General features: G+C 57.2%; 1 protein-coding gene, 1 long non-coding RNA gene and 5 other non-coding genes across 9 annotated transcripts; 2 read left to right on the forward strand and 5 right to left on the reverse strand.

The window, feature by feature from the left end:
* The first annotated feature begins 2,484 nt into the window (after nucleotides 1-2,484).
* Nucleotides 2,485-2,557, forward strand: TRNAK-CUU (transfer RNA lysine (anticodon CUU)). The gene has a single exon. It is a non-coding gene; the product is annotated as a tRNA-Lys (tRNA).
* A 537-nt stretch (nucleotides 2,558-3,094) lies between these two features.
* TRNAP-AGG (transfer RNA proline (anticodon AGG)) lies at nucleotides 3,095-3,166 on the reverse strand. The gene has a single exon. It is a non-coding gene; the product is annotated as a tRNA-Pro (tRNA).
* A 2,040-nt stretch (nucleotides 3,167-5,206) lies between these two features.
* TRNAP-UGG (transfer RNA proline (anticodon UGG)) lies at nucleotides 5,207-5,278 on the reverse strand. The gene has a single exon. It is a non-coding gene; the product is annotated as a tRNA-Pro (tRNA).
* An 80-nt stretch (nucleotides 5,279-5,358) lies between these two features.
* On the forward strand, nucleotides 5,359-8,166 carry LOC101435271 (uncharacterized). The gene is made up of 2 exons (XR_009183150.2): nucleotides 5,359-5,989; nucleotides 7,921-8,166. It is a non-coding gene; the product is annotated as an uncharacterized lncRNA (long non-coding RNA).
* Nucleotides 8,167-13,959: 5,793 nt separating this feature from the next.
* On the reverse strand, nucleotides 13,960-14,032 carry TRNAR-CCU (transfer RNA arginine (anticodon CCU)). Its single transcript has one exon. It is a non-coding gene; the product is annotated as a tRNA-Arg (tRNA).
* A 1,302-nt stretch (nucleotides 14,033-15,334) lies between these two features.
* LOC101433537 (caspase-14-like) lies at nucleotides 15,335-21,664 on the reverse strand. Of its 3 annotated transcripts, none has more exons than XM_058286579.2 (9): nucleotides 21,441-21,664; nucleotides 21,220-21,360; nucleotides 20,948-21,143; nucleotides 19,870-20,835; nucleotides 19,596-19,763; nucleotides 18,802-19,024; nucleotides 18,400-18,516; nucleotides 17,936-18,010; nucleotides 15,335-17,433 (listed from the first exon to the last, which is right to left on the reverse strand). In XM_058286579.2, exons 4-9 carry the CDS (start codon nucleotides 20,170-20,172, stop codon nucleotides 17,165-17,167), a joined length of 1,155 nt encoding a protein of 384 aa, XP_058142562.1. In that variant the 5' UTR covers nucleotides 20,173-20,835; nucleotides 20,948-21,143; nucleotides 21,220-21,360; nucleotides 21,441-21,664; the 3' UTR covers nucleotides 15,335-17,164. The 3 variants fall into 3 exon arrangements, with proteins under 3 accessions (XP_058142562.1, XP_058142563.1, XP_058142561.1); XM_058286580.2 differs by having other exon boundaries at nucleotides 15,335-17,252; nucleotides 17,330-17,433; nucleotides 19,870-21,143; XM_058286578.2 differs by having other exon boundaries at nucleotides 19,870-21,143.
* On the reverse strand, nucleotides 16,293-16,365 carry TRNAR-CCG (transfer RNA arginine (anticodon CCG)). Its single transcript has one exon. It is a non-coding gene; the product is annotated as a tRNA-Arg (tRNA).
* Nucleotides 21,665-22,305: the final 641 nt, after the last annotated feature.

The following is a 22,305-nucleotide window of genomic DNA, read 5'->3' on the forward strand; positions in this document are numbered from 1 at the left end:
ATAAAGCCAGTCCCTCATAGCTAAGGGACCTATGCCTGGTGCATGCATAAACCTCACTGGACCCCTTCAACCCTGGTGGATGTGTTATGACATCTAGACCACACCCAGGTGTGGCGGGGAGGGAGCCCGGGAACAGGAGGGAGGGCTGCTATGCTGAGGACAGCTCCCTGTGGCTTCTGATGGAGACCCCCTGGCCATGGGGAACCGATGTCCACTAGTGAAATTGACCTCACTCCGTCTCTTCTCCAGGTGAGTGAAATGTCTTTCCACCAGAGCCTGTGCGAGTTGTGCTTTTACTGGTGACCCTGACACCTGTCCTGGAGTGGGCTGCCGTCTCCTTCTGACCAACACCCACCAAGGCTTGGGGTCATGGGGAAAGGGCTCCGTTGCCCATGATTCCTGCCCAGGGGAATTCCCCACCTGGAGATGGGGAGTAGGAGGGGAGCGTTCTCCCTTAGCTCTGTTCACGCTCTCTCCTTCCCCTCAAAAGTCCCAAACTTGAGAAAAGTTGCCCCAACTGAAAGACCAGAAGGATTAGCTGTCCCTAGCCTGGGACTGGACAGGAGCCCCTTTCTACCCACAGTACAAAGGATGGCAGGGAGACCCCCACCTCCAGGGAGCTTCTCCGGATGTGGGTGGCCTTAGCAAAGCAACCCCACCGAGCCGGAACTGCTGACCACAGCAACCCTCTCCAGAGCCCCAGAACAACCACAGCTCCCAGGTAGAGCCAGCAGCTCCCAGGTAGAGCCAGCGGCGGGTTTCCCTGCATCAGCCTCGATTCCTAGCTGTCCACCTTGCCCTGACATTCTCTTCCTGCAGAGCGGGTGTCGCCCCTCCTCCTCCCAGGCAGGAGGTGTCAGTGGAGCCTAATGGGCAGCCAGAACGCCCACCCCCACCAGCAGTAATGACCCCCAGCCCTGCCCCGTCAGCAGAGGCGACTGAGGAGCCTGGACTCCTCTGCACACCTGACCACTTGTGGAGGTGTCCCCTCCCCCAGGGCACAGGTCAAAGGAGGCCTGCTGAGCAGATCTAAATAAGATCTAGAGTCTCATGACACAACGAGAATGTCCAGAAGCTAATCGAAAATCACTTATTCTAAGAACCAAGAAAATCTCAACTTGAATGAGAAAAGACAATTAATAGGTGCCAGCTGACATGACACAGATGTTGGAATTACCACAAGCACATTAAAGCAGCCATCATAAAAATGCCTCAACGAGCAATCGCAAACCCACTTGAAACAAATGGGGGGAAATAGAATGTCTTAGCAAAGAAATAGAAGACAAAAAGAAGATATGGAAATTGTATAACTGATGGGCAGCAACAAAAAGGAAAAAATCAGTGGAAATGAAGCTAAAATAATAGAAAATCGCCTAATCTGAAAAACAGAAAGAAAACAGACCAAAAAAACCAGAGCCTCAGGGACCTGGGAGCCTCTATCAAAAGATGTGGCATCAGTGTCATTAGAGACCCAGAAGGACAAGAGAAAGAAGGTGAGGCTGAAAAGGTATTCAAAGAAATAAGAGCTGAACATTTCCCAATGGGTTTTCAATTTTTTTATTGCATCATGTGTACAACCTAATATTACCCATATTAAATGCTTCCAAGTATGAATACTTTCAAGTACTGTATTCATTTACAAAATCTATCTCCCTGCACTCATTGCCTGAAATCTTTCAAAGCCCGTAGAGTGTTGTTTCGCGCATAAAGTCTTGGGCATATAGGTCTATAAATAAAGACTTTCGTTTTAAAATACACTCAATGCCCGTCACACACCCACCCACATGCACCGTAAGCCCCCAACGTCTTCTAATCCCCAGTCCGGGTGCAGTTTCCCCGGCAACTTCGGACGCCCGTGCGGGTTCTGCTCTGGCCGCAGGCAGGGCCGCTCGTCGCGTTCGCTGGACGTTCCTCTCCCGTCTGAAATCGCGGTGGGTCTCCCGCAGATTTTCCGAGGCCCCGAGCGCAGAGTTTGGGGGCGGGGGAGGTGTCCTCTCGCGTCCCTCTGCCCGCAGCCCTCAGGGGAGGCTCCCGCCCTGGCCGCCTGCTGGCCCGAAGGTCCTTCCCGCGCTGCGAACCCGGCGGGAGCCCAGCCCCTGCACCCCCGGAGACCGAGCCCCAAAGCTGGGGGCGGGGGCCCCGAGTCCAGGTAACAGGTTCCAGCAGCGCCGGATCGCTCGAAGCGCAGACCAAGGTGGTTTGGAGGCAAAAAAAAAAATTAATTTTTTGATCCAAAATAATTCACAAGTATAACTAGAGGTACCAAGCAGTAAAGCAGAGTCCAGCGAGTCTAACGATTCTACCAAGTTCATGGGTTTTGTCACAGACGGGCACATGGTCGGCTGCGGGCTGGACCCGCGTGCAGAGGTGCTGGGTGAGAGACTCCGGGCCACCCACGTCTGCGCCCGCTTTCCGGGAGGCCTGACCCGCCTGGTCCTTTAGGATCGTCCATGGATGTGGGGCGTGGAACCCCTGTCCCTTGTCGCCCGGCTAGCTCAGTCGGTAGAGCATGAGACTCTTAATCTCAGGGTCGTGGGTTCGAGCCCCACGTTGGGCGTGGCACTATTTTGGCAGGAATTTCCTATTCGAAGCAAACTGCGGGGTCCTTTCTAAGCCGAGCAGAGGGTTCAGTTGACGTGTGATCTCTTAGGGACAGCGCCAAGATCTCCATGCCCCGCCGCTCGGAGCCTTCTCTGCTCGGGACCCAGGCGCGCCCCAAAGCTCTCCAGGGGTGGCGCGTGCTTTTCTTTCACTGGTCCGTGAGCCCAGATCCCGCCGCTGTGAACAAAGCGAATTTAGAAACTTCGGCCCATGGGAGATTTGAATGCAGCGGCCAGAAAAACCACCCAGTCGGCGAAGCGCCGCCGCTATCCCCGCACCTGCGTCTCGCGGGCCGGCTCCCCGCGGTGCGAAGAAAAGCCCACCCCGCGGGGGGCAGTTCCCTTTGGCCCGGGGATGAGGCGGCGTGGTCCACAGCAAACGAGCTCACTGCGCTTGAGGGTCCCTTGTCCCGCGGCAACCGTCCATCGCCCCGACAACGTGTTCCCGACCTGAGGATCCCAGACGTGTCCCCCACTTCTAGGTCCTAAAAGGAGGGCTCGTCCGGGATTTGAACCCGGGACCTCTCGCACCCTAAGCGAGAATCATACCCCTAGACCAACGAGCCACGCGGGGACATTCTCTAACTGGTGCCCTTCGGGATTTCAGGAAGGCGCCTCTTGCTGACCTGGAACTGTCCCCACTTCCTGGAGGAATTTGATTCGTGTCCCCACGAAGAGGAAGGGAAAGGGGGCGGCTCAGCCCTGCCGCGCCCTGCGACTCCAAGTCAACGAGCTCCCAGGCTGGTTGCCTGGACGGCTGGGTGCCGCCCCTCTCGGCCCCCTTTCACCTCTGTCCCTGGAAGACTGAGACCTTCAGCCTCAAGAGGGGACGCGGGGCCCCCCGCCGACCCCGCTTAGGGCTGCGTTGCTGGGGGAGCTGAGAGCCGGCCGTGCACTCCTGGGCGGTGTTGCGGCTCCCGGAGCTGGCGCCCCCCCCACCCCACCCCGCCGCCACCGCCCCGGGGGCCGCCGCACAGTCCCCCTAAGTAGGCACCGCCTAACGACTCTCCAGGACCCGGGCCCTCCACCCCAAGCCCGCCAGGCCCGGACCCCGAGCAGAGGAGGGGGTGTCGGGGCCCACGCCCACCCTCACCCCCCTGCTTCTCCAAGGACTCGCCACCCGGAGCCCGAGCACCTCAGTGGAGCGCAGGCCAGGGTGGGGTGCAGAGGTTAGGTCGGGGCGAAAGGATGAGGGCCTGGGCGGGAATAGGGGGGATGCTGAGGAATTCCAGGGCACCCCGAGAGCAGATGCCCGCGCTGCCCTCCCCCAGCCTCCTCGACCCAGGCCTGGGCCCCTCCGGGTCTCAGCAGCCCACCCTGGACACCTGGCATCAGAGCCCAAGCCCCGTACGGCTGTTGGGGCCACCCGCAGGGGCCCCGAAGCTAAGCCTGCTCGACTCCCGCCCCACAGCCCAGCCTCCCCCCAGCTCTGCGGGGCCACCCTCTGTGCCCCGGGGACCCTCCCCCACACGTGGCCTCCGTGGGCTCAGGGACCGTCCACTCCGCACTGACTGGACAGCTGGTGGCTGAGCCCACCTGGAGCCAGGCCCTGGGCTGAGGAAGGCCAGGGGGTGTGGGAGCAAACCGGGGTGCCTAAGGGGGGGCGGGGAACCAGGCGGGCCCGGGAGGGAGTCCTGACTCCGCAGAGGATTTTGGAGAGGAAAAAAATACTGCCCGCTGCCTTGGGACTGTTTGGGGTTTTGTTTGTTTTTAGGAGAAAGGGAGTCTTGAACGGTTCTGGCCGCAGGAGGTGAAACCCCCTGGGTGCCACGTGGCTGTCCACAAGGTCTCTGGGCAGCCGAAAGGGTCTCCATCTCTGTACAGGGGACCCCATCACGGGCTCCCCTCGCGGGCTGGAGAAAGGGGCGCCCGGCACCCACGATCCCGGGATCAGGAAGAGAAACTTCAGTCCCGGCAGAGGCCCCGGGCTCAGCCAGCCTGGCCCGGCCTCTGCGCCAAAGCCCCTGGGGCCGGGGTTGGGGGTCGCGGCGGTCTCCCGGGCCTTGGGGTGCGCAGGCGGGAGAGTTGGGCAGGGTGGGTCAGTAGGGCAAGCGGGCCCGGGATCTCCCCCAAGGTCCTGGGGTCCTGGCCGTTCCTCCAGCGTGGAGAAAGACATACGAAGCCTCGGGGTGTCTGTGGGGACCCCACACTTTTCGCCGCCCCGAACCTCCCACCCCCAACCTCCGCTGCAGTTCCCCCTCCTCGCCCTGGTCGCCCCAGGCTCCTCCCGCAGTCACTCAAGAAGAGGGTTGAACACGTGGGACTTGAACGTTAGCCATGCTCCACCCAGATTTCTTCTGCCCGGCTCCCCCTGCGCTTGCCCAAAACGCGACACAGGCCAGATCCCCTCCCCACCCCATCCCCAAGCCCCGCGGGGACACAGCCGAGGGCGCCGTCTCCCAGTTGCTGGGGCCGGGTGCTCCAGCGCCAGGCGCTCGGGGCGCACCTGGAGGACTGGGGCCTGGCCCGGAGCAGGGCCCCAGCTGCGGTAGGGCACAGTGGCCCCGCATCTGCCCGCAACCAGGTTCAACTTCCCCGCGTCACAGGATCCCCGCGTCACAGGAGCCCGAGAATCTGGGCTGGCGCTGTACCCTGAGAAAAAAATGGGGCTCGTCCGGGATTTGAACCCGGGACCTCTCGCACCCAAAGCGAGAATCATACCCCTAGACCAACGAGCCAACTGGGTAACACGGCACCAGCTTGTGACCTCGGTGGCCTGCACCCACGTCCCCGCCCTCGGTCACCCGGCCTAGGCAGGGCTTCCAGGTTCCGCCGAGAAGAGGGGCGCGCGGCAGGCGGTTTTAAGTTTCAATTCCCGGATGAGGGATGGGGGGATGCAGTGCCCCCGGGACCTGACATGAGAGGGAGACTCCCCCAATTTGGGGGACCCTCCTCCAACCGGGGCCACTCGGCTCGGAGCTCCTCCAGGCGGCCACGGCGGCGGGAGAAGGGGGTGGGTGCCCGGCCCTGCGGCCCTCGGTGGGGGGGGGGCCTGGGCGAGCGCGGGGTCTCTCTCGGCCAGAACTTTCACCCAAAGTCCAGGATCCGGAAAAAAAGGCTCTGGCGCCTCCCAAGCCGCCGGCCCGGGCTCGAGGCCCCAGTCAAGGGTCCCCCTGTCCTCCGCACGGCCCCGGAAGCCCCCTCACAGCCCTGGGCCCATCGAGGCAGGGCCAGTGTTCACCTCTTCCCAAGCTGCAGGAACGCCGGGATCTCCGCTCTCCCACCCGCAAGGGACCCAGGGAGCGAAGGCGAAGAAGAAGGCGACAGCGCGGGGCCCCGCGGGGCCATGGAGTCGGCCAGGTCCCGCGTGTGCTGCTGCCCGAGGGGAGGCCGTGCTTCGAAAGTGGGGGTTCACCGAGCTTTGAGCCCCGAGCCCCGAGCACCCTAAGGTAAGTCTCATTCCCAGGCCCACGAGTCGCCCCCAAGGGGCCCACGCACTGGCCCCTCGTGTTGTGCGCCCTTCGTCATGCACCGGCCAGCTCTGTGGGGCCCACCTCGCCATGGCGGTTCCAGCCGCACTCGGCGCACGCTTGGCACTTCCCAGACCCCAGCGACAGGCGCCCCTCTCCTTCACCGCTCCCAAACGGGCAGCTGTCCCTTGTCCAGGGACCTACAGCGACGCCCTGCGCAGATCCTGACTTAGTGGTCTTTCCTTATCTCAATATTTTATTTTATATCTTTTCTTAAATTAAAAAAAAAAAAAAAGCTCGAAGGACATGAAAGTCCCGGATAGAGCCCCCGGCGCGCCCAGGAACCTGTCTGCACCTTGCTCACCAGAGATGGGCCCCCGTGCTGAGGACTCCCCTTCCAGGGGCTTCCTGGGATCCCCGCTCCCGGGCTCTGGCCAACTAGCCCAGGAAGTCTCGCCCAGGGCGGGGGTCCAGCCCGCTGCTTCTGGGGGCCCTCCGCTTTATGGTCGGACGAGAGGGCCGCAAGGCGACCGAAGAGTGGATTTTCAGTAAAAGGTGAAAGGCGACTCGCTCTGGGCTCGAGCGGGGGCCCCCGTGTGTGTCCGCGGGCGCCCCTCCCTCCAGGCTCCAGGCCCTTGGACTCCCACGACTCCGGAGGTCCCTGTCCGCTCCGTCTGCGGTGGTTTTCCCTCGGGGGACAGAAGGCACCAGAGGGGGGGCGCGGAGGGTAGACGCTCCCCGACGCGGCCCAGCCCCGTCCCCCACCCCCACCCCCGCCCCAGCTCGCATCCGTGAGTCTGGGCACCGGGGTTGCACAGCCGCACTCGACCCTGGCTCTATGCCGGAAAATCAAGATTTCCGCCACCTGGGAGAGGGGACGTCACAACGGGTCCCCCTCCCTGGGGCCCAGTCAAATGTTGGGCTTCCCTTAGAAACAGGAGCAGGAAGTGCCAACACCTGCTTGGGCTCTGGAAGTGATGCCCCAGTGCACCCCAGACCAGTAGAGCCCAGGAAAGCTTCACTGAGCTGGCAAGTTCCTGAATCTGTGGAGTCAACACTCCACCTTCTGGGGCCTGTCTTACCAAAGCCCCAGCGCACTCACCGCTTTTTGCTCCGTAGGTCTAATTGTTTCATGACAGGGGACCCACGTGATGGTCTTTGGAGTGCCTGGAAGGTCTAACCCTTTCTGACTGTGTTATGACCAAGCAGCACAGTTAGCACAGCAGTGGGACAACACTGTGGCTGTATTCTAATGCCCAGTCCATGTGAATGGAAACCACTTCTGATCCTCCTTCACGACGGACTGAAAGAACACACAGACCAGATCAACAGCCACGTGCCACTGGTCAGAGGCTGTGCCAACATACATTTGCCACAGCATCTGCTACTGGGGCCAGTTGGTTAAGTTTTTTGTAGCCCACTGTCTTTTCCATAATCCATCTGGTTTTGGCAGGGGCCAAACTGATAAGGTAAATGGGGATAAAACGGGAGTCACCAATCCCGAATCCTCTAAGTTCATTGAGGTTGCATTAACCTCTGCCTTCCCTGGGACACAATATGTTTCTGATTTACCAGATCGAGGCAGAGACGCTTCACCACATTGGCTTTTCCTCCCGTAACAGTTCTTGCCCCCCAAGTAAGGAGCAGTGTGAGGGAACTGTCCATTGCTAGGTGTGCCCATTCTCTTGTATATTCAGGAATCAAGGAAACAACCGCAGAGTGGGGTGGTGGGACCTTGACACTCACCGTGCGCGGTGGATTGAATTGTGACTCCCGGTTGGGAAACGTTCCTGGTACTGATCCTCATTCTGACGGGTGTGGGTTCGTTGTAAACAAGATCTTCAGTTCAGAAGTAGCCCACCTGAATCAGCTGGGCTTCTATCGGAATAGCGGGGTTCCTTTATACACAGGATGAATTTCAGAGAGAGAGAGAGAGATCATGGGAGCATCCGAAAGGTGGACGTCAATGGAACCCAGAAGAAAAAGGAGATGCTGCCATTTGCATTGCCGTGAGCTGGAAAAGCTGAGGATCAAGGATTGCCAGCAGCCAGCCCCAGAATGCTAGTCTTTGAGGAGAAAGCGTTGCCCTGCTGGCACCTACCTTTTACCTTCTCCAAACCTCGAACCCATGAGCCAATAAATTCCTATTAAACCAACCCATCACACGATATTTGTGTTAGCAGCCAGGAAACAAAAATACTATGATATGTTCCTGGGCCAGAAACCCATTTATCCTGTGACCGCAGAGGCTCCTGCTCTAATAAGAAGCCATGATGGTCTTTGGGTCCCTGGGTGTCAGTGTCTACTTAGATCCTCTTCCCTGGAAAGATCTGGATATTCCCCTTGTCTCAGAGGTCAGTTATTCAAGTAACGCTGCTGGGTCTCTTTGGAGGAAGGACGGGGGGAATTGCTGCTGCAATGACTTTTCACTGTATGGCAGGGTCCCTCCTATGGGGACCCGGTGTTTCTTTCAGTTGATGTTTCTGGGTCTGAAAAATGGACTCAAGCTGGAAATCAGGCCAGGACTCATGACGTTCCACTGAGACCACCACTCTGGATGTCACTGAGCTGTATATATTGAGCCGTGCTCCCGATCGCTGTCCTCTCTTGCCCTAGGAACATCCTGTTCTGTTAGTTATGGATTGAATAGTGTCCCTCCCAAAAGGCATGTTCAAGTGCTAACCTCTGGCGAACACATCTATAAATAGACTCTTTGAAGCTCTTATTAATTAGAGTAGGCCCTAATCCAATATGACTAGAGAAATTATAAGGAGAGGAAATTTGGGCAGACATTGGTGAATGTGTCAGAGTGGCAGGGCAAGCCCTACAGACTTCAGAGGAAGCACGGCTCCACTTAACGCAAGCCATTGCTCTTTCCAAGCTCCCACGAGCCAGCCCAGCAGGGTATAAAATGTGCGTGAGGGACCCATGCTGGGGCTTCCCGTCCTATGCCATGGAAGAGTCCCCGCGTTGATACGCTCTCTCGTACCCAGGTTTATGTTCTACCCCGTTGACCCAGGCCCCTCTGGGCGGACCCCGGCTCCTGTGGCTCCTCTGCTTCACAGCTGCTCTCCTAGTTGAAGGAGGCCCAGGACTTCCCCAGTCGAGTCCTGCTGAGATGTGGCCCCAGTTTTGGTGTGGTGGCCAGGAGGCAGAGGAGGAGCAGATCCCGAGAAGAGCAAGCATTGTCTTGGAGGAGACTTGCCCCATTTGAGGCTCGGCCCCGTCTTCAGGCAAGGAGAGCTGAGCCGCCTCTGCAGCTGCAGAGCGTTCAGGGGAAGCTGGCGCTCAGGTTTCCAAGCGTGTCCCACATACCCTCATTCCTGTCTCCTCCATTTCAGCACCCTGACATTGGCCTGTGAGATTCTTTTCCACTGCCTAATGAACAACTCTTTGATGCGAGATGGTGGTAACATATATACAACATAGAATTTCCCATTTTAACCACTTTCAAGTACGTAATTCAGGTACCAATTACACTCCCAATGCTATTTGTACAGCCATCCCCTCCATCTATGACCAAAACTTTCTCATCACCCCAGGCGGACACTCTGGACCCAGTTTTTTTTTTTAAAGATTTATTTATTTATTTAATTCCCCCCCCTCCCCTGGGGGTCTGTTCTTGGTGTCTATTTGCTGCGTCTTGTTTCTTTGTCCGCTTCTGTTGTCGTCAGCGGCACGGGAAGTGTGGGCGGCGCCATTCCTGGGCAGGCTGCACTTTCTTTTCACGCTGGGCGGCTTTCCTTACGGGCGCAAGTGCGCGTGGGGCTCCCCCACGCGGGGGACACCCCTGTGTAGCAGGGCACTCCTTGCACGCATCAGCGCTGCGCATGGCCAGCTCCACACGGGTCAAGGAGGCCTGGGGCTTGAACCGCGGGCCTTCCATGTGGTAGACGGACGCCCTAACCACTGGGCCAAAGTCCGTTTCCCACTCTGGGCCCATTAAGCAATAACCCCTTCCTACTCCCTGCCCCAGGAACCTGTACTCTGCGGTCTGCCTCTATGAATTTGCATCTTATGGTTATTTCATATATGTGAAATCATGCAATACCTGTCCTTTTGTGTCTGACTTATCTCACTCAACATGCTGTCTTCAAGATTTATCCAAGTCTTTTCATATATCAGGACTTCATTCCTTTTTAAGGCTGGATGGTATCCTGTCGTGTATGTAGACCACATTTTGTTAATCCTTTCATGTGTTGATGGATACTTGTGTTGCTTCCACCATTTGACTATTGTGAGGAATGCTGCAATGAACACTCAGAGGTGTACCGGTATCCGTGCGAGTCCCTGCTTTCAATTCTTCTGGAGATATGCCTGAAAGTGTCATTGCCGGGTCGTATGGTAATTTTCTAGTTAACTTTCTGTGGAACCACCCAACTCTTTACCACAGCGCCCGCATCATTTTACATTCCTACCAACAATGGACACAGATTCCTATTCTCTGCATCCTTGCCAGCACTTGTTTATTTTCTGTTTGTTTTGTTTTGTTTTTAATTATAGGCCTTCTAATGCGTGTGAAATGTATCCTTTTGTTTCTTTTTAAATTTATTTTTCTTCCTGTATTTTTCTCATTGTGGTTTTGATTTGCATTTCCCTAATGGCCAGTGGGGTTAAGTCAACTGTATATCTTCTTTAGAGAATGTTGTTCATCTTTTCGTGGCTGAGTTATAGGAGTCTTTTACATGTTTTGGATTTAAACCCTGTATTAGCCAAAAGGATGCTGATGGAAAGTACCAGAAATTTGTTGGCTTTGATAAAGGGTATTTATTTGGGGTAAAAGCTTACAGTTACAAAATCCTAAAGAGTCCAACTATGATGAGATTATTTTCTCACCAAAGCCCGTTCCCATGTGTTGAAGCACGATGGAGCTGGTCTCTGCCTGGTCCCTTAGCTCATCTGTCCCTGGGACCCCAGGATCAAACATGACAGAGCTCTCTTTTCTTGTATGTCTTTTTTTTTTTTTTTAAGATTTATTTCTGTTTATTTCTCCCCCTCATTGTTTTGAGTTCGCTGTCTGTTCATCTTCCTTTTAGGAAGCCCTGAAACCGAACCCGGGACTTCCCATGTGGGAAGAAGGTGCCCAATCACTTGAGCCACCTCTGCTCCCTGCTTGTTGTGTCTCTCATTGTTTCCTTGTTATGTCTCCTCCCTGTGTTGTCATCTTGTGTCAGCTCGCTGTCTTGCTCATCTTGTTTAGGAGGCACCAGGAACACAACTGGAACCTCTCATGTGGTAGGCAAGCGCCTAGGGCTTGAGTCACATCCGCTTCCCTTGTGTGTCTTCTTGAGCAAGTGTCTGTTTATAGAGGCCCACCGAGAGAGCGGGGACTCAACCCGAGTCATGCCTTACCAATGCGGTCAAATCAAAGCCCTAATCTTAACAGATAATTTAATCAAGGACCCCTGAACTGAAACCAAAATAATAAAAGGGTGTCACACCCAGAATAGATTAGTTTACAAACATAATCTTTCTCTTAATACATAGTTAATAATTTTTGTATTTGGGAAGCAGACGTGGCTCAACTGATGAGCATCCATCTACTGTATAAAGGGCCCAGGGTTCAATCCCCGGGGCCTTCTGACCTGTGTGGTGAGCTGGTGAGCTGGCTACCCATGGAAGGGTGTCCCGTGTGCAAGGAGTGCACCCTGCAAGAAGAGCTACCCCGCGTGAAAAAAGTGCAGCCTGCCCAGGAGTGGTACCGCACACACAGAGAACTAATGCAGCAAGGTGACACAACAAAAAAGAGACGCAGTTTCCCAATGCCACCAGATAATGCAAGGGGATGCAGAAGAACACACAGTGAATGGACACAGAGAGAAGACAATGGGCAGGGGGGGAAGGGGAGAGAAATAAATAAAAATAAAATAAATCTATAAAACATTTTTAAAAAAACATTTGCTATTCTCTCCTGAAATACCAGCTGTGTTTTTTGACTGCTGTCTGGAGCTGGTTTGGAAATGATTTAGGGCTTGAACACGGTGCCGAGCTTCTCGGCATCATCACCCGGGTGATGGTGATGAAGTGCAGACTGCAGACTGAGGCAAGTGCCTTGGGGACTGCTGCCCTGGACTCTTACGTCAGTGAAAATGACTACAAGGTCTGTGGAGTGCAGTGCATGCTTCTGAGTGCACTGGTTGGCTTACAAAAAGGAAGTGACAAACTCAGGCCTTTAAACATTCAGCTCAAGTCATGTTCACAGAACCAGAGACACTTCACGGCCACCATAAAATTAGCTCTTATTTCTTGTAGCCACAAGGCTGATCTTGCTAAAAGTAAACAAATTACTTAGAGAATTACCATGTGCGTTGACTTCACAGCCTCACCAAATCTTCCAGGTGAAAGAGACCCCCTTGATTGGGAAGGAGTGGGACAGAAGACTTAGAACAGGGGCATGTGAATGAATTCAAAATAAAGTTGAGAATCTTGAATCCTTGAGTCACTCCCAGCTTCTCTTGCCAGCAAAAGCAGCCTGTCCTCTGACATTTAAGCCTTCCTGGCTTAAATAACCTGCATTGGTCCACTTGGAGCCCTTGCCTTACCAGGGGTGGCCAGTTCTCCACAAAGCCCACGCCATCTGCCCCTTGCTACCATTTGACTCATAACTGGGGTGAGGTCTGGGCTCGATGCAGGGAGCAAATACAAACCTGACCTGGAGGAAATAGCTCAAATACCAAAAGAATTCCAAGGTTTTGCCATTAATAGTTGAAGCAGCAGAACCCTGGGGAATATGTGTGGGAGTGGTTCCCAGGGTGTTCAACCAAGGAGGAAAGGAGAGGATTCTGTTTTTGTTGAATGTATTGATCTGGTGCGTCTCCCAGAGAGCCTATATTTAATATCTTGTGCAGTTGAATGTGGCTGTAACAAAAATTGAACTCATTGGTGGTCTATGTTTAATGAGACGGAGATGCCAGAATGTTCTCTGGCACAATGTAGAGGAAGAAATCCAAAGCCTTAATGAGATAGAAATACTGGAGTGAATGTGTCATGTAGTGTGCACGTCCACCGCCCCACTGAGAGGAGCCCAGAAGACACTCCCTTCAATAAGGCATTGGGAAATAATTAGTAAGAAACAATCAGCATCCTTGCACAATTTGGTAGTGGCTAGTCTCTGTAAGCCAGGTATGATGCTAGGAGATGCTACCACTGAATTTCCATGGTTTCCCTAATTTCAGTGGGCACGATGGGGTTCAATAAGTTAGGGAAGTTGGGAGGAACAAGGCAGAGTGGGAGGAAAAGGAGAGTCCCATTCGTGATCGTTAAAGGCAAAAGAGCATTATGTTTTAATAAAGATATATATGACAACACTCCAGCAGTCACCACCTCTAGAGAGGCTTATGGCATGGGAGGCTTCTGATTTTACTCTACACCATGCCCTGCAGCGTTGGAAATGTTTACCTCGAGGATGAAGGAATGCACTGCATAGATTTTTTTTTAAAGCTACTTTATTATACACTATTTCAGACATACACTAAAGCAGAGAAAATATAATAAGCTCTCATGTCTCCTAGCTTAAGCCATTGTCAATTCATGGATAAGCTTGTTTTGCCTACTCCTCCACCCATCCTTCTCTCTGCCCAAGCCCATTATTTTTGAAACAAACTAGTTAATGTAATAATTTAATCTCTAAATAATCAGTGTGGGTTTCTAACACATAAGGACTTAAAAAATATATATGTAATCACAATACAACGAGCCCACCTAGAGCAATGAACAATCGTTCCTTCTATCATCAAGTAGAGAGGGTGACCTTTGAAATAATGTAAGGAACACAAGAACTCCTTTGTTCCAGCTGCTCTAGCTGAAAATATACTCCATACTCGTTACCTAAATGGTACCTTGAGAAGTTTCGGGATAATCAACCTTTTTCTGCTTTCAATTCTTTGATGGACACAGGATGGATGTATATCCTTTTATTTCCTCTTGGGTATCTAAAACCAAACTCTTTGTACCCCGGGTGGGACTCGAACCCACAATCCCTGGCTTAGGAGGCCAATGCCTTATCCATTAGGCCACCGGGGCTGATAGGGTTTCTTTTCCTCTGTTCTTAGAGGCTCCTTCCCCTCCTCCTCAGGGTACCACATAGTTTCTGGGCTGCTTTGGGGAGAGTCGCCCTGCACCTAGATGTCCATGCTTGACCCACGCGCCCTCCCACCCACTCCTAAGTCTCTTGGAGATTCCAGAGACCGCACACACTACAGATGGAATTTACAATGTTGGACAGCCAGGCTTCCGCTTGCCTTGTTGGTCTGGGTTTATTCTTATTTTGGGGAGTGTAGTTCCTAGCTTCAAACCCTGATGTAAGCTCCTAACCCTTTAGGGCAGAATCTGGTGTGGGTCATGGATCCAGGTCCCCAAGTTCTTTAGCAGAATCCCCAGGGCTTTTAAGTCACTTCAAAATAACGCTCTAGGATACTCTTGTGGTTCCTGGCTAGCTCAGTCATTAGAGCAGGAGACTCTTAATCTCAGGGTTGTGGGTTCAAGCTCCCATTGGGTGCTTTTGCTTTCCTTACTTGGGGTACTTTCTCAGTAGATGCCTGAATATAAAGGAGGAAGTGCCCCATTGTTGTATCCTCCACATGGTCGACCCTAACCTGGGGGTGCCCTGTCTGTCATTGATTGCATTATTCTGCTCAGCCGAAGTCCTTTGGTGAGAGTCAGTCTTGTCTCGGTGAAGTGTTGACTCAGCTCTGGAAATACTGTCTGAGGACAAATTTTTAAACCTGTTTACACTAGTAATTCAGGGATGCATTATAATCGCCAGAAGTCTAAAAAAACTCCATGGGGCAACTTCACCTCCCCAAACAATCCCAGCTCCAACCCTTTTATGTCAGTTTCCAACATCTGAGCTGTATTATTTTTGTGGCCAATCCTCTGTGCGTGACCATATAATTTTTTCCAATTTTTGCACCTGCATGCAGGTGAATATCCAATATCTTTGAGCACATGGGTGTATGTCTTCAGGAAACATTTCCCAAAGTGGAATTGCTTGGTTAAGAGCATGGGTCAAAGGGCAGGCCAAACTTTACTCCAAAGACGTGGCACCCATCTTCCCTGGTGTTTGCAGGACACTGTTGGAAGGGTTTTTGGTTTGTTTTTGTCTTTTATTCGGTAATATAGATACACCATAAAATTCCCCATTTTTAACTACTTTTAATGCAACTCAATGGGGTTAATTACATTTTTAATGTTGTGCCACCATCACCACCATCCCTTACTAAACCTTGTCCAGGGAAGAGAGAATAATTAAGAAATGATGGCAGGATGAATGCACAACTGTGTGATTATACTGAATAACATTGATTGTACACTTTGGGTGGTTTTATGCTTTATTAATATGTACCAGTAAAATTGATTTGTTAAAAGAATAAAAACGAAAAAAACCCACAAATTTAATCTTCATAAAAATCTTCTAATGTGTATAAAATAATCTCCTTTTGACGGATTAGGAAACCAAGGTTTATTTGGGTTAAGCAACTCACACAAGGTTACATAAGTAGAAAAGTAGCAGGTCCAGGATTTGATTTTTGACTCACTCCAATACATGCAATAACAGCAGCTCTACTTGTGAAGTGATTGGAAGTTTTGCAATTACAGTGGAAGATTAAATATAATACTAAACGATGTTCAGAGATCCAGCTTCTCCATGTCTAAATGATTAATACTGAGTGATTTGGAGAACTAATTTTTATCAGCAAGTATACATTTTTGATAAAAGAAAATAAAATTGGATGATATAAAATAAAAATAACAAAAAGAAAGAATGGCTGGACATTTCCCACCTCCCCCCCGCCTCCCGCCTGTAATCTGCTTTCTGTCTCCATGGCTTTGCGTATTCTAGACACTTCAAATAAGAGAGTTTTTAGCCCCTCTACTCCTGGTGGCTCCTCGGTGCCAGGGCCTCTGCAGGAGCCGGGCTCTCCTGGGCCTGCGTCCGGGCGGGTCGGGGGGCTGCGCGGCGCGGGCTGGGTGTCGAGGACCAGGTGCAGCCTTGGGGAGAGGGGCTAGGGGTCTGACACGCCCCGTACAGCCGGGGTCCTGGGCCCCGGGCCCCGCGTCTCCGCGGGTGAGAAACGAGACGCGGAGGAGGCCGGCGCCGGTTCTTCCAGAGCCGCTGCCCGCCCGCGTCAGGCCAGCCAGGGTCCCTGCCCGCCGCCGGGGCCGCGGGAGCTGCAATCCCGCCCTGGGGCTTTGAGAGCTGAGAACGCGGGCGGGAAGAGCAGTCCTAACAGGAGACGAAAGATTTTTCAACGGGTGGAGAAAAGAAGAAAATGCTTAGCAGCGACCACGAAGGGACTCGAACCCTCAATCTTCTGATCCGGAATCAGACGCCTTATCCATTAGGCCACGCGGCCCTGCGGCAGCTCCCTGCGCGGCCTTCCTCATAAGGACTTCTCTGGCGCCTGCGCAGTGCACTTCACTGCATATGTTCTAGACGGGCCAGCGTCCCGCCACGTGGGCGGGGCCGGGGAGTGGGAAACTCGGCTCCGGAGCCGACCTTGGCCGTGAGTTCAGGTCCCACGCGGCTCCTCAGTTCTCCGTGAAACCTTTCCGGATCTCTAAGGCCGGCGCTGGGTCAGGGGCTCCTGGCAGCGCCCCCAGACCCTGTGCTCCCCATCACCGCACCGGTAAACCTGCGCTGCGCTGTCCCCGCCCTGCCGGCCCCAGCCTGGCCTCTGACCCCTCGAAGGCCGCCGCCGTGTCCCCTGCATTCCCGCGGCCCCAGCGCCGGGTGGCGGTGGGGATGCGCGAGCAGAGGGACTCGGCTTGGCGAGGCACGTGGCCCCCGGGTCTCCCCTTCCCAGGACCCGGCTCCCCCAGGACGCTCCCAGGAGGTGCAGCCCCGCCGCGCCCTGGCTGGGACCCTCGGCCCGGGACGCTGCGCCCTGGCCCCCCTGGGTTCCCAGGAGCACACGTGGGCCCTCGCGAAGCGCCAGGCCCTTGGCAGGCCCTTCCCACTTGCACTCCCACGTCGCCACGAGCAGCGGCCATTCGCGTGGCGACCACCCGCAGACCCTTACCGCCCAAGCCCGGCGCCCCCCGCCAGCCCCGGTGTGCGGGTGCGGACAGGCAGGCGGGCGCGGGCAGGGGTGGCGCCGGGCCGGGGCCGCCGCGGGGTCCCGGGGCGTCAGGCCCGCAGGCAGAGCCGGCGCCTCAGCGAGCTGCGGAGCTCCAGGCAGGCCTTGCGGCGCTCGGCGCAGTCGGGGCCCAGCACGTCCAGCTCACACACTCGCCTGTTGACCTGCGGCAACCACTCGGCATGTGCCCAGGCCTGCGGCCCGCGTGGCGCCCCGTCTCCCAGCCCCAGCCCCCACATACCTCGGTCAGCAGCTCCAGGAGGTCACCCCCGGGGTCGGCACTGAGGACCCCCACTAGCTCCTGGATGAAGTCCGAGCCCTTCTCATCCCGATAGGCCACGCAGCCTAGGCCAGGACGCGGGCGGGGGGCTCAGACTCGGGCCTCCACCCCTGCCTTCCAGTCCCCCCGGGACCTACTGTGGCTGGAGGCGAGGGTGGCAAGCAGCCAGGGCCCGGGGATGTGGTCAGGGAGCAGGGCAGGGGCAGGGGCTTCCACAGGGAACCACGTGGTGCTCCGTAGGTGCACCTGTCAGGACCTGAACACCTGTCTTCCCTGCACCTGCCCGGCAGGGCCCCGAGACAGACCGGTCCAGCCCCATGGAACTTACAATCTAGAGAAAATGCTGCAGGTAAAGGCTTGGCCGGGTCAGCACTCAGCCCGTGCTCACTGTCATTACTATTATTACGATAAATAATAAACCATGGAAGGAAGAGGCTTAACTGCAACAGGGCTGGTGACCCCTGTAGCCTAGCTCCCGAGCCCCGGTGCCCCTACAGCTGCTCCAGAGCTTAGGCCAGGAAGTTGGACTCCGCTGGACCACCGGCTTCTTGATGACCCGTGCCTTACCCTCGGCCGCTGCGTAGACCGTCAGGATGTCTGCTTGGTCCAAGTCCCCTGGGGTAGGATCCCTGGAGGAGCTGCCTGCAAGAGGAGTGGGTCAACCCCATTTGGCCCCACACACACCCTGGGATTCCACCAGTCTCGGGGTTGGGGTCCCCATTTCTGCCTCAAAGGCAGCAGAAGGCAAGAGTGCAGGGCAGGACAGATTGGAGTTCTAATCTCAGTTTTGCTGCTTCCCAGCCATGTGAACTCAGAAAAGCTATTTCACCCCGATTCCAGGGTTGTTGCGAGGCTTGAACAGAAAAAGCCCTCGCTTCCCAAAGGCCAGTGCAGTTTTAGAAGTCTTTTTCTCCCCAACTGCCTGGTAAAGAGAGCATGGAGGTGGCAGCAGAACCCCAGCTCAGAAGACTGGAGATGCTTCCCCCACCCAGCCCCGCGTGAAGCAGGCTCCTGGAAGAGGCAGAGCTCACCCCCGACGTCAGCGTAGATCTGGAGGACATCCGCGTGGGAGGGGATGGCCGGGGGCGCCCGCATCCAGCGCCCGAGCCAAGGGAGAGCGGGGGGCCACATGCCGGGGTCTCTGTGCCCTGGGGAAGGAGCGAAGAGGCAGGTCCCTTCGCTTGGTGAATACCTGGGGTGCCTCTCAGAAATGGAGCCCCTTTGAACAGTGGGATCAAGGCAAGAACCCAGCTCCAGGGCTCCAGGGCGGGCTGGAAACCATCAGAGCACGGGGGCCAAGGGCTTGGGGCTTCAGAAAGGATGGAAGAGGGGGCCAGGGAGGGCCGGCACTCGGGCTTCCTGGAGGACGCGGACGAAAGCTGGGGCAGGAGGGGGCAGGCGGGAGGCGAGGCCCAGGCCCGGGCCCTGCTCACCACCGCGGCAGGCCTGAAGCAGGAAGACCTTGGGGCGGCCCCGCAGAGTCCTGCAGCGGCTTAGCTCCTGCACCAGCGCCTCCGGCCGCACCTCTTGCCCATCAGCCCCCAGCAGCCGCCCCTGCCGCCCACCGTGGGCCATCAGGGCCACCAGGGCACAGCTCACGGGGCCCCTGTGGGCGTCCAGCCACTCGCGGAACTGGGCCAGCTCCTCCTGGAAAGCCTGTGGAGGGGATGAGGCTGAAGCCGGGCTCGGGTGCGGACCCTGGGGCCCCCCAGCGCCCCCTGTGCTCTGCGGGCCTGAGAAGCCATCTCCAGCCCCTGGCCCACCCTGCCGCCCACCTCCTGCCAGCCACAGGCCCCGGGGGAAGTCCTTTCTCCAAACCCCTGCTGGGAGGCCTCCTTGGAGGGGCAGGTAGGTTCGGCCTCTAGAAGCCCACTGTCCCCTGTCCCCGCGGGGAGAGTGTGTCGAGTTAAGAGGAGTAAGGAGAGGGCTGTGGGGTGATGGGTGTCCAGGAAGGAAGCTGAGACCCAGGGAGGTAAAGCCTGAGGGTCCAGCTGGGGTCTTGAGCTGGGAACCAAAGAAACGGCCAGCACAGGAGGCCGCAGGAGCCCTGGGTCCCATCTGCGATTCCAAGAGGCAGGTTGGTGAGCCTGCAGCAGGGTGGATGGAGGCTAGACTTCGGGGTGAACTTTCTCCCTGTGGTGAGAGGCCCTGGAAAGAGTGTTCCAGGGTCCCAGGTGAAGGTGCCCTTCCTTCAGGACCCCAGTAGAAGTTCCGTGCTCCCCCTCACCTGGCCTGTGGGGTCTGTCCTCAGGGTGGTCTGAAAGCCCAGGGTCTGGCACAGGCCCCCCAGAGCCTCCACATCACGCTGGGCCCCGGGCCTGTCCCGGATCACGGCCAGGAGGAGGGCTGCCCTGGCCCCTGACAGGTCATACGGGGCCCTGGGGCCAGGCTCTGGCTGCAGAGGGGCGAAGGTGCACTCAGAGTGGCCCAGAGGCCTTGCTCCCCTAGCCGCGGGCCTCCCCCAACCTCCCTGCCAGGACTGAGCCCCCCGCCCCCCTCACCTCAGGCCCCCAGGGCGTGCCTCGTCCCAGGTACAGCGCCCCCCGCAAGGAGCTCCGAAGGACTGGGCAGGAGGCCCCCGCTGCAGTGTCCTCAGCCACCCTGCTGCAGACCTGGGGTGGGGGGCGCCAGGCGCTCAGGAAGCTACATGGGGCGGGGATGGGGGCAAACCCAGGCAGGACCCTGGCTTCGGGGGCGCTCAGCCGGTCTGCTGCATGGGGGTCACTTGCCAGGACGGAGGGAGGGAGGAGGCAGGTGAGGGTCCGGGAGGCAAGACCTGAGCTCCAGCTCAGGCTCCCGGCCATGGACCTCCCTGTGGGGTGGCCTCAGTGGGCAGGGGCCCTGGGGCTCTGTGACCTGCGGCAGGGCGGGGTGCAGACGCCCACGAGCCTCTCTGGGGAGGGCGCCCAGCTGGGAGGGGAGGGCCACCCCTGACCTCCAGGCCATCCAGCAGCCACCCAGCACGCCAGTGCGACCTTCCCGCTGGGACCAGACACGAATCACTATCCAGCCTCCCCGACCCGGGTCTAGCAGGGCGGACAGTCACTGCCTCAAGAGGAGTGAAGAGGGGCAGGGCGAAGCTCCAGCACCAGAGCATCCGCTTTGGGGGTAGAGGAGGCGGCAGTCTGAGGACAGAGCGGCAGAGGCCGGGGTGAAGGGTGGTGTTGGGAAGCAGGCTGGAGTGTTTGGGGGTTCCTGAGTATGTTGTGAGGGGCCCGAGGAGGAGAGGCCCCTGTGAGTGTAGACAGTAATGGTTTGCAGGATGAACGTGGGGCGGGAACTTATGGGTGCACTTGACCGTGTAATAGGCTCTGAGAGCAGAGGGGCTTGGAAGCGAAGGGTATGGCCCCGCCCTAGGGCCCCTCTCGGGGGCCCCACCTCTGTCAGCAGCTGCAGCAGGGACCAGCGAGGACAGCGGCGACAGAGCTCACCCAGGCAGGTGAGGAAGGCTCCGGGCTCCAGGGCAGCTGGGTGGAGGTGGCAGCACGTCGGCCCGGAGGGAGGTGCCCAGCTCTCCTGCCCACCCCGCACCCCCATTTTGCCTGGCCCCAGAGCCCAGGGCCCCTCAAGCCCCCTCACCCCCAGGGGTACTCGAGAGTAGCAGGAAGAGCTTGGGGCGGCCCCGCAGGGCCCCGCAGCGGCTCAGCTCCCGGACCAGCTGCTGTGGCCGCCTCAGCTGCCCTCCAGGGGCCACCAAGGCCACTCCAGCACAGCCTACAGGGCCCCCACGGGCATCCAGCCACTCCCGGAACCGCGTCAGCTCCTCGAGGAAGCCCTAGGGCCAAGAGCAAAGGGTGACTCTGGGTCCCAAGTGTGGGTGCTGGGGCGGGCACTGGGCGGCGAGGGCTCACCTGGGCCGAGGCCTCCCTCCTCTGGCAGCTCTCAAAGCCCAGGGCCAGGAACACGCCCTCCAGGGCGGCGACGACGGGGGCCGGCACCCCCGGGCTGCTGAGTGTCAGGGCCACCCTGGGACCCGGCACACAGTACTTGCCCTGGAGGCAAAGCCAGAGCTGTGCTGGGCTGCGCTCGCCGGAGGCGGGCGTGGGCTGGGCCGGGCGAAGCCTCCTCCTACCTTTCGCGCCAGGCTCTCTCGGGCATCTGCGAGCTGTGCGGCCACCCGCAGGGTCCCGGCCACCAGGAAGGCCATGGCGTCCTCCCAGCACGGGGCTCACCTCCTGTGCCCTGGGCTCCAACCCTTGCCCTCTTTCGGGGCCGCGTCCTATCAGCTGTGTTTACGAGCTGGCTGGACTCTGCCCTCTCCCCTGGAACCCTAGGCCCGGCCGCCCGGGCCCGACCCCATTCCCTGGCTGCTCAGAAGCGCCCCTGCCGGGGCCCAGAGCCCGTGCCCGGCCCTATTTTTAGCTCTGGGCCCAAGTGGCTCCCTTCCAGAGCAGTTGCCAGTGCCCAAAGCACCTGTGCCCTGCTCCCCACCCCCTCACCCCACACTCCCGGCGCCCAGCCCAAGGCGGCAGGGCATAGAGCCCTGGGAGGGGAGGAGTGAGGGGCACGGCCCCCGCGAGGGGGAGTCCCAGCAGATGTGCTGTCCTTGCCCTTGGGCCATCAAAGCCTCAGCTGAAAGCGGAGACCACGGCGGTGACCTCACGATGCTGAGTTCTAGGTGGGGGCTAAAGAGGGACAGGACAGAGGGGCTGGTACACGAAGCCAGTTTCCAGGGACAAGAATGTCTCGCCTCCCGTCCACCCCTCCCCTTAGGTAAATTGGCAGCGACAAGCGAGGATGGAAGCAGAGTGGCACCTGGTGACCAGCCTGAGGAGGGAGAAATCCACGTCAAGAGCCCCGTGAGGCCAGGTGCCAGGCAGGGCCCCTTCTGACCCGCCAGCCTTCTTTTGAGGGATTCTGGGGCATAGGCCTGTTTAAAATCCTCTGGGTCCCCAGTGACCAGCGCCAGGGCCCAGGTCACTCCTGTTTCCAGGTGC

This window comes from Dasypus novemcinctus, chromosome 23, assembly GCF_030445035.2.
Source record: "Dasypus novemcinctus isolate mDasNov1 chromosome 23, mDasNov1.1.hap2, whole genome shotgun sequence".
Taxonomy (NCBI): Eukaryota; Metazoa; Chordata; class Mammalia; order Cingulata; family Dasypodidae; genus Dasypus; species Dasypus novemcinctus.

Excerpts from the sequence above, each read along its gene's own strand:
- LOC101433537 (XM_058286579.2), bottom strand. The coding sequence starts at position 20,172 with ATGGCCGGGAGCCTGAGCTGGAGCTCAGGTCTTGCCTCCCGGACCCTC. Across the intron at positions 18,517-18,801 it reads GCTTCAGGCCTGCCGCGGTG|GGCACAGAGACCCCGGCATG; the intron begins GTGAGCAGGGCC and ends CTCCTTCCCCAG. Across the intron at positions 18,011-18,399 it reads GATCTACGCTGACGTCGGGG|GCAGCTCCTCCAGGGATCCT; the intron begins GTGAGCTCTGCC and ends CTCCTCTTGCAG.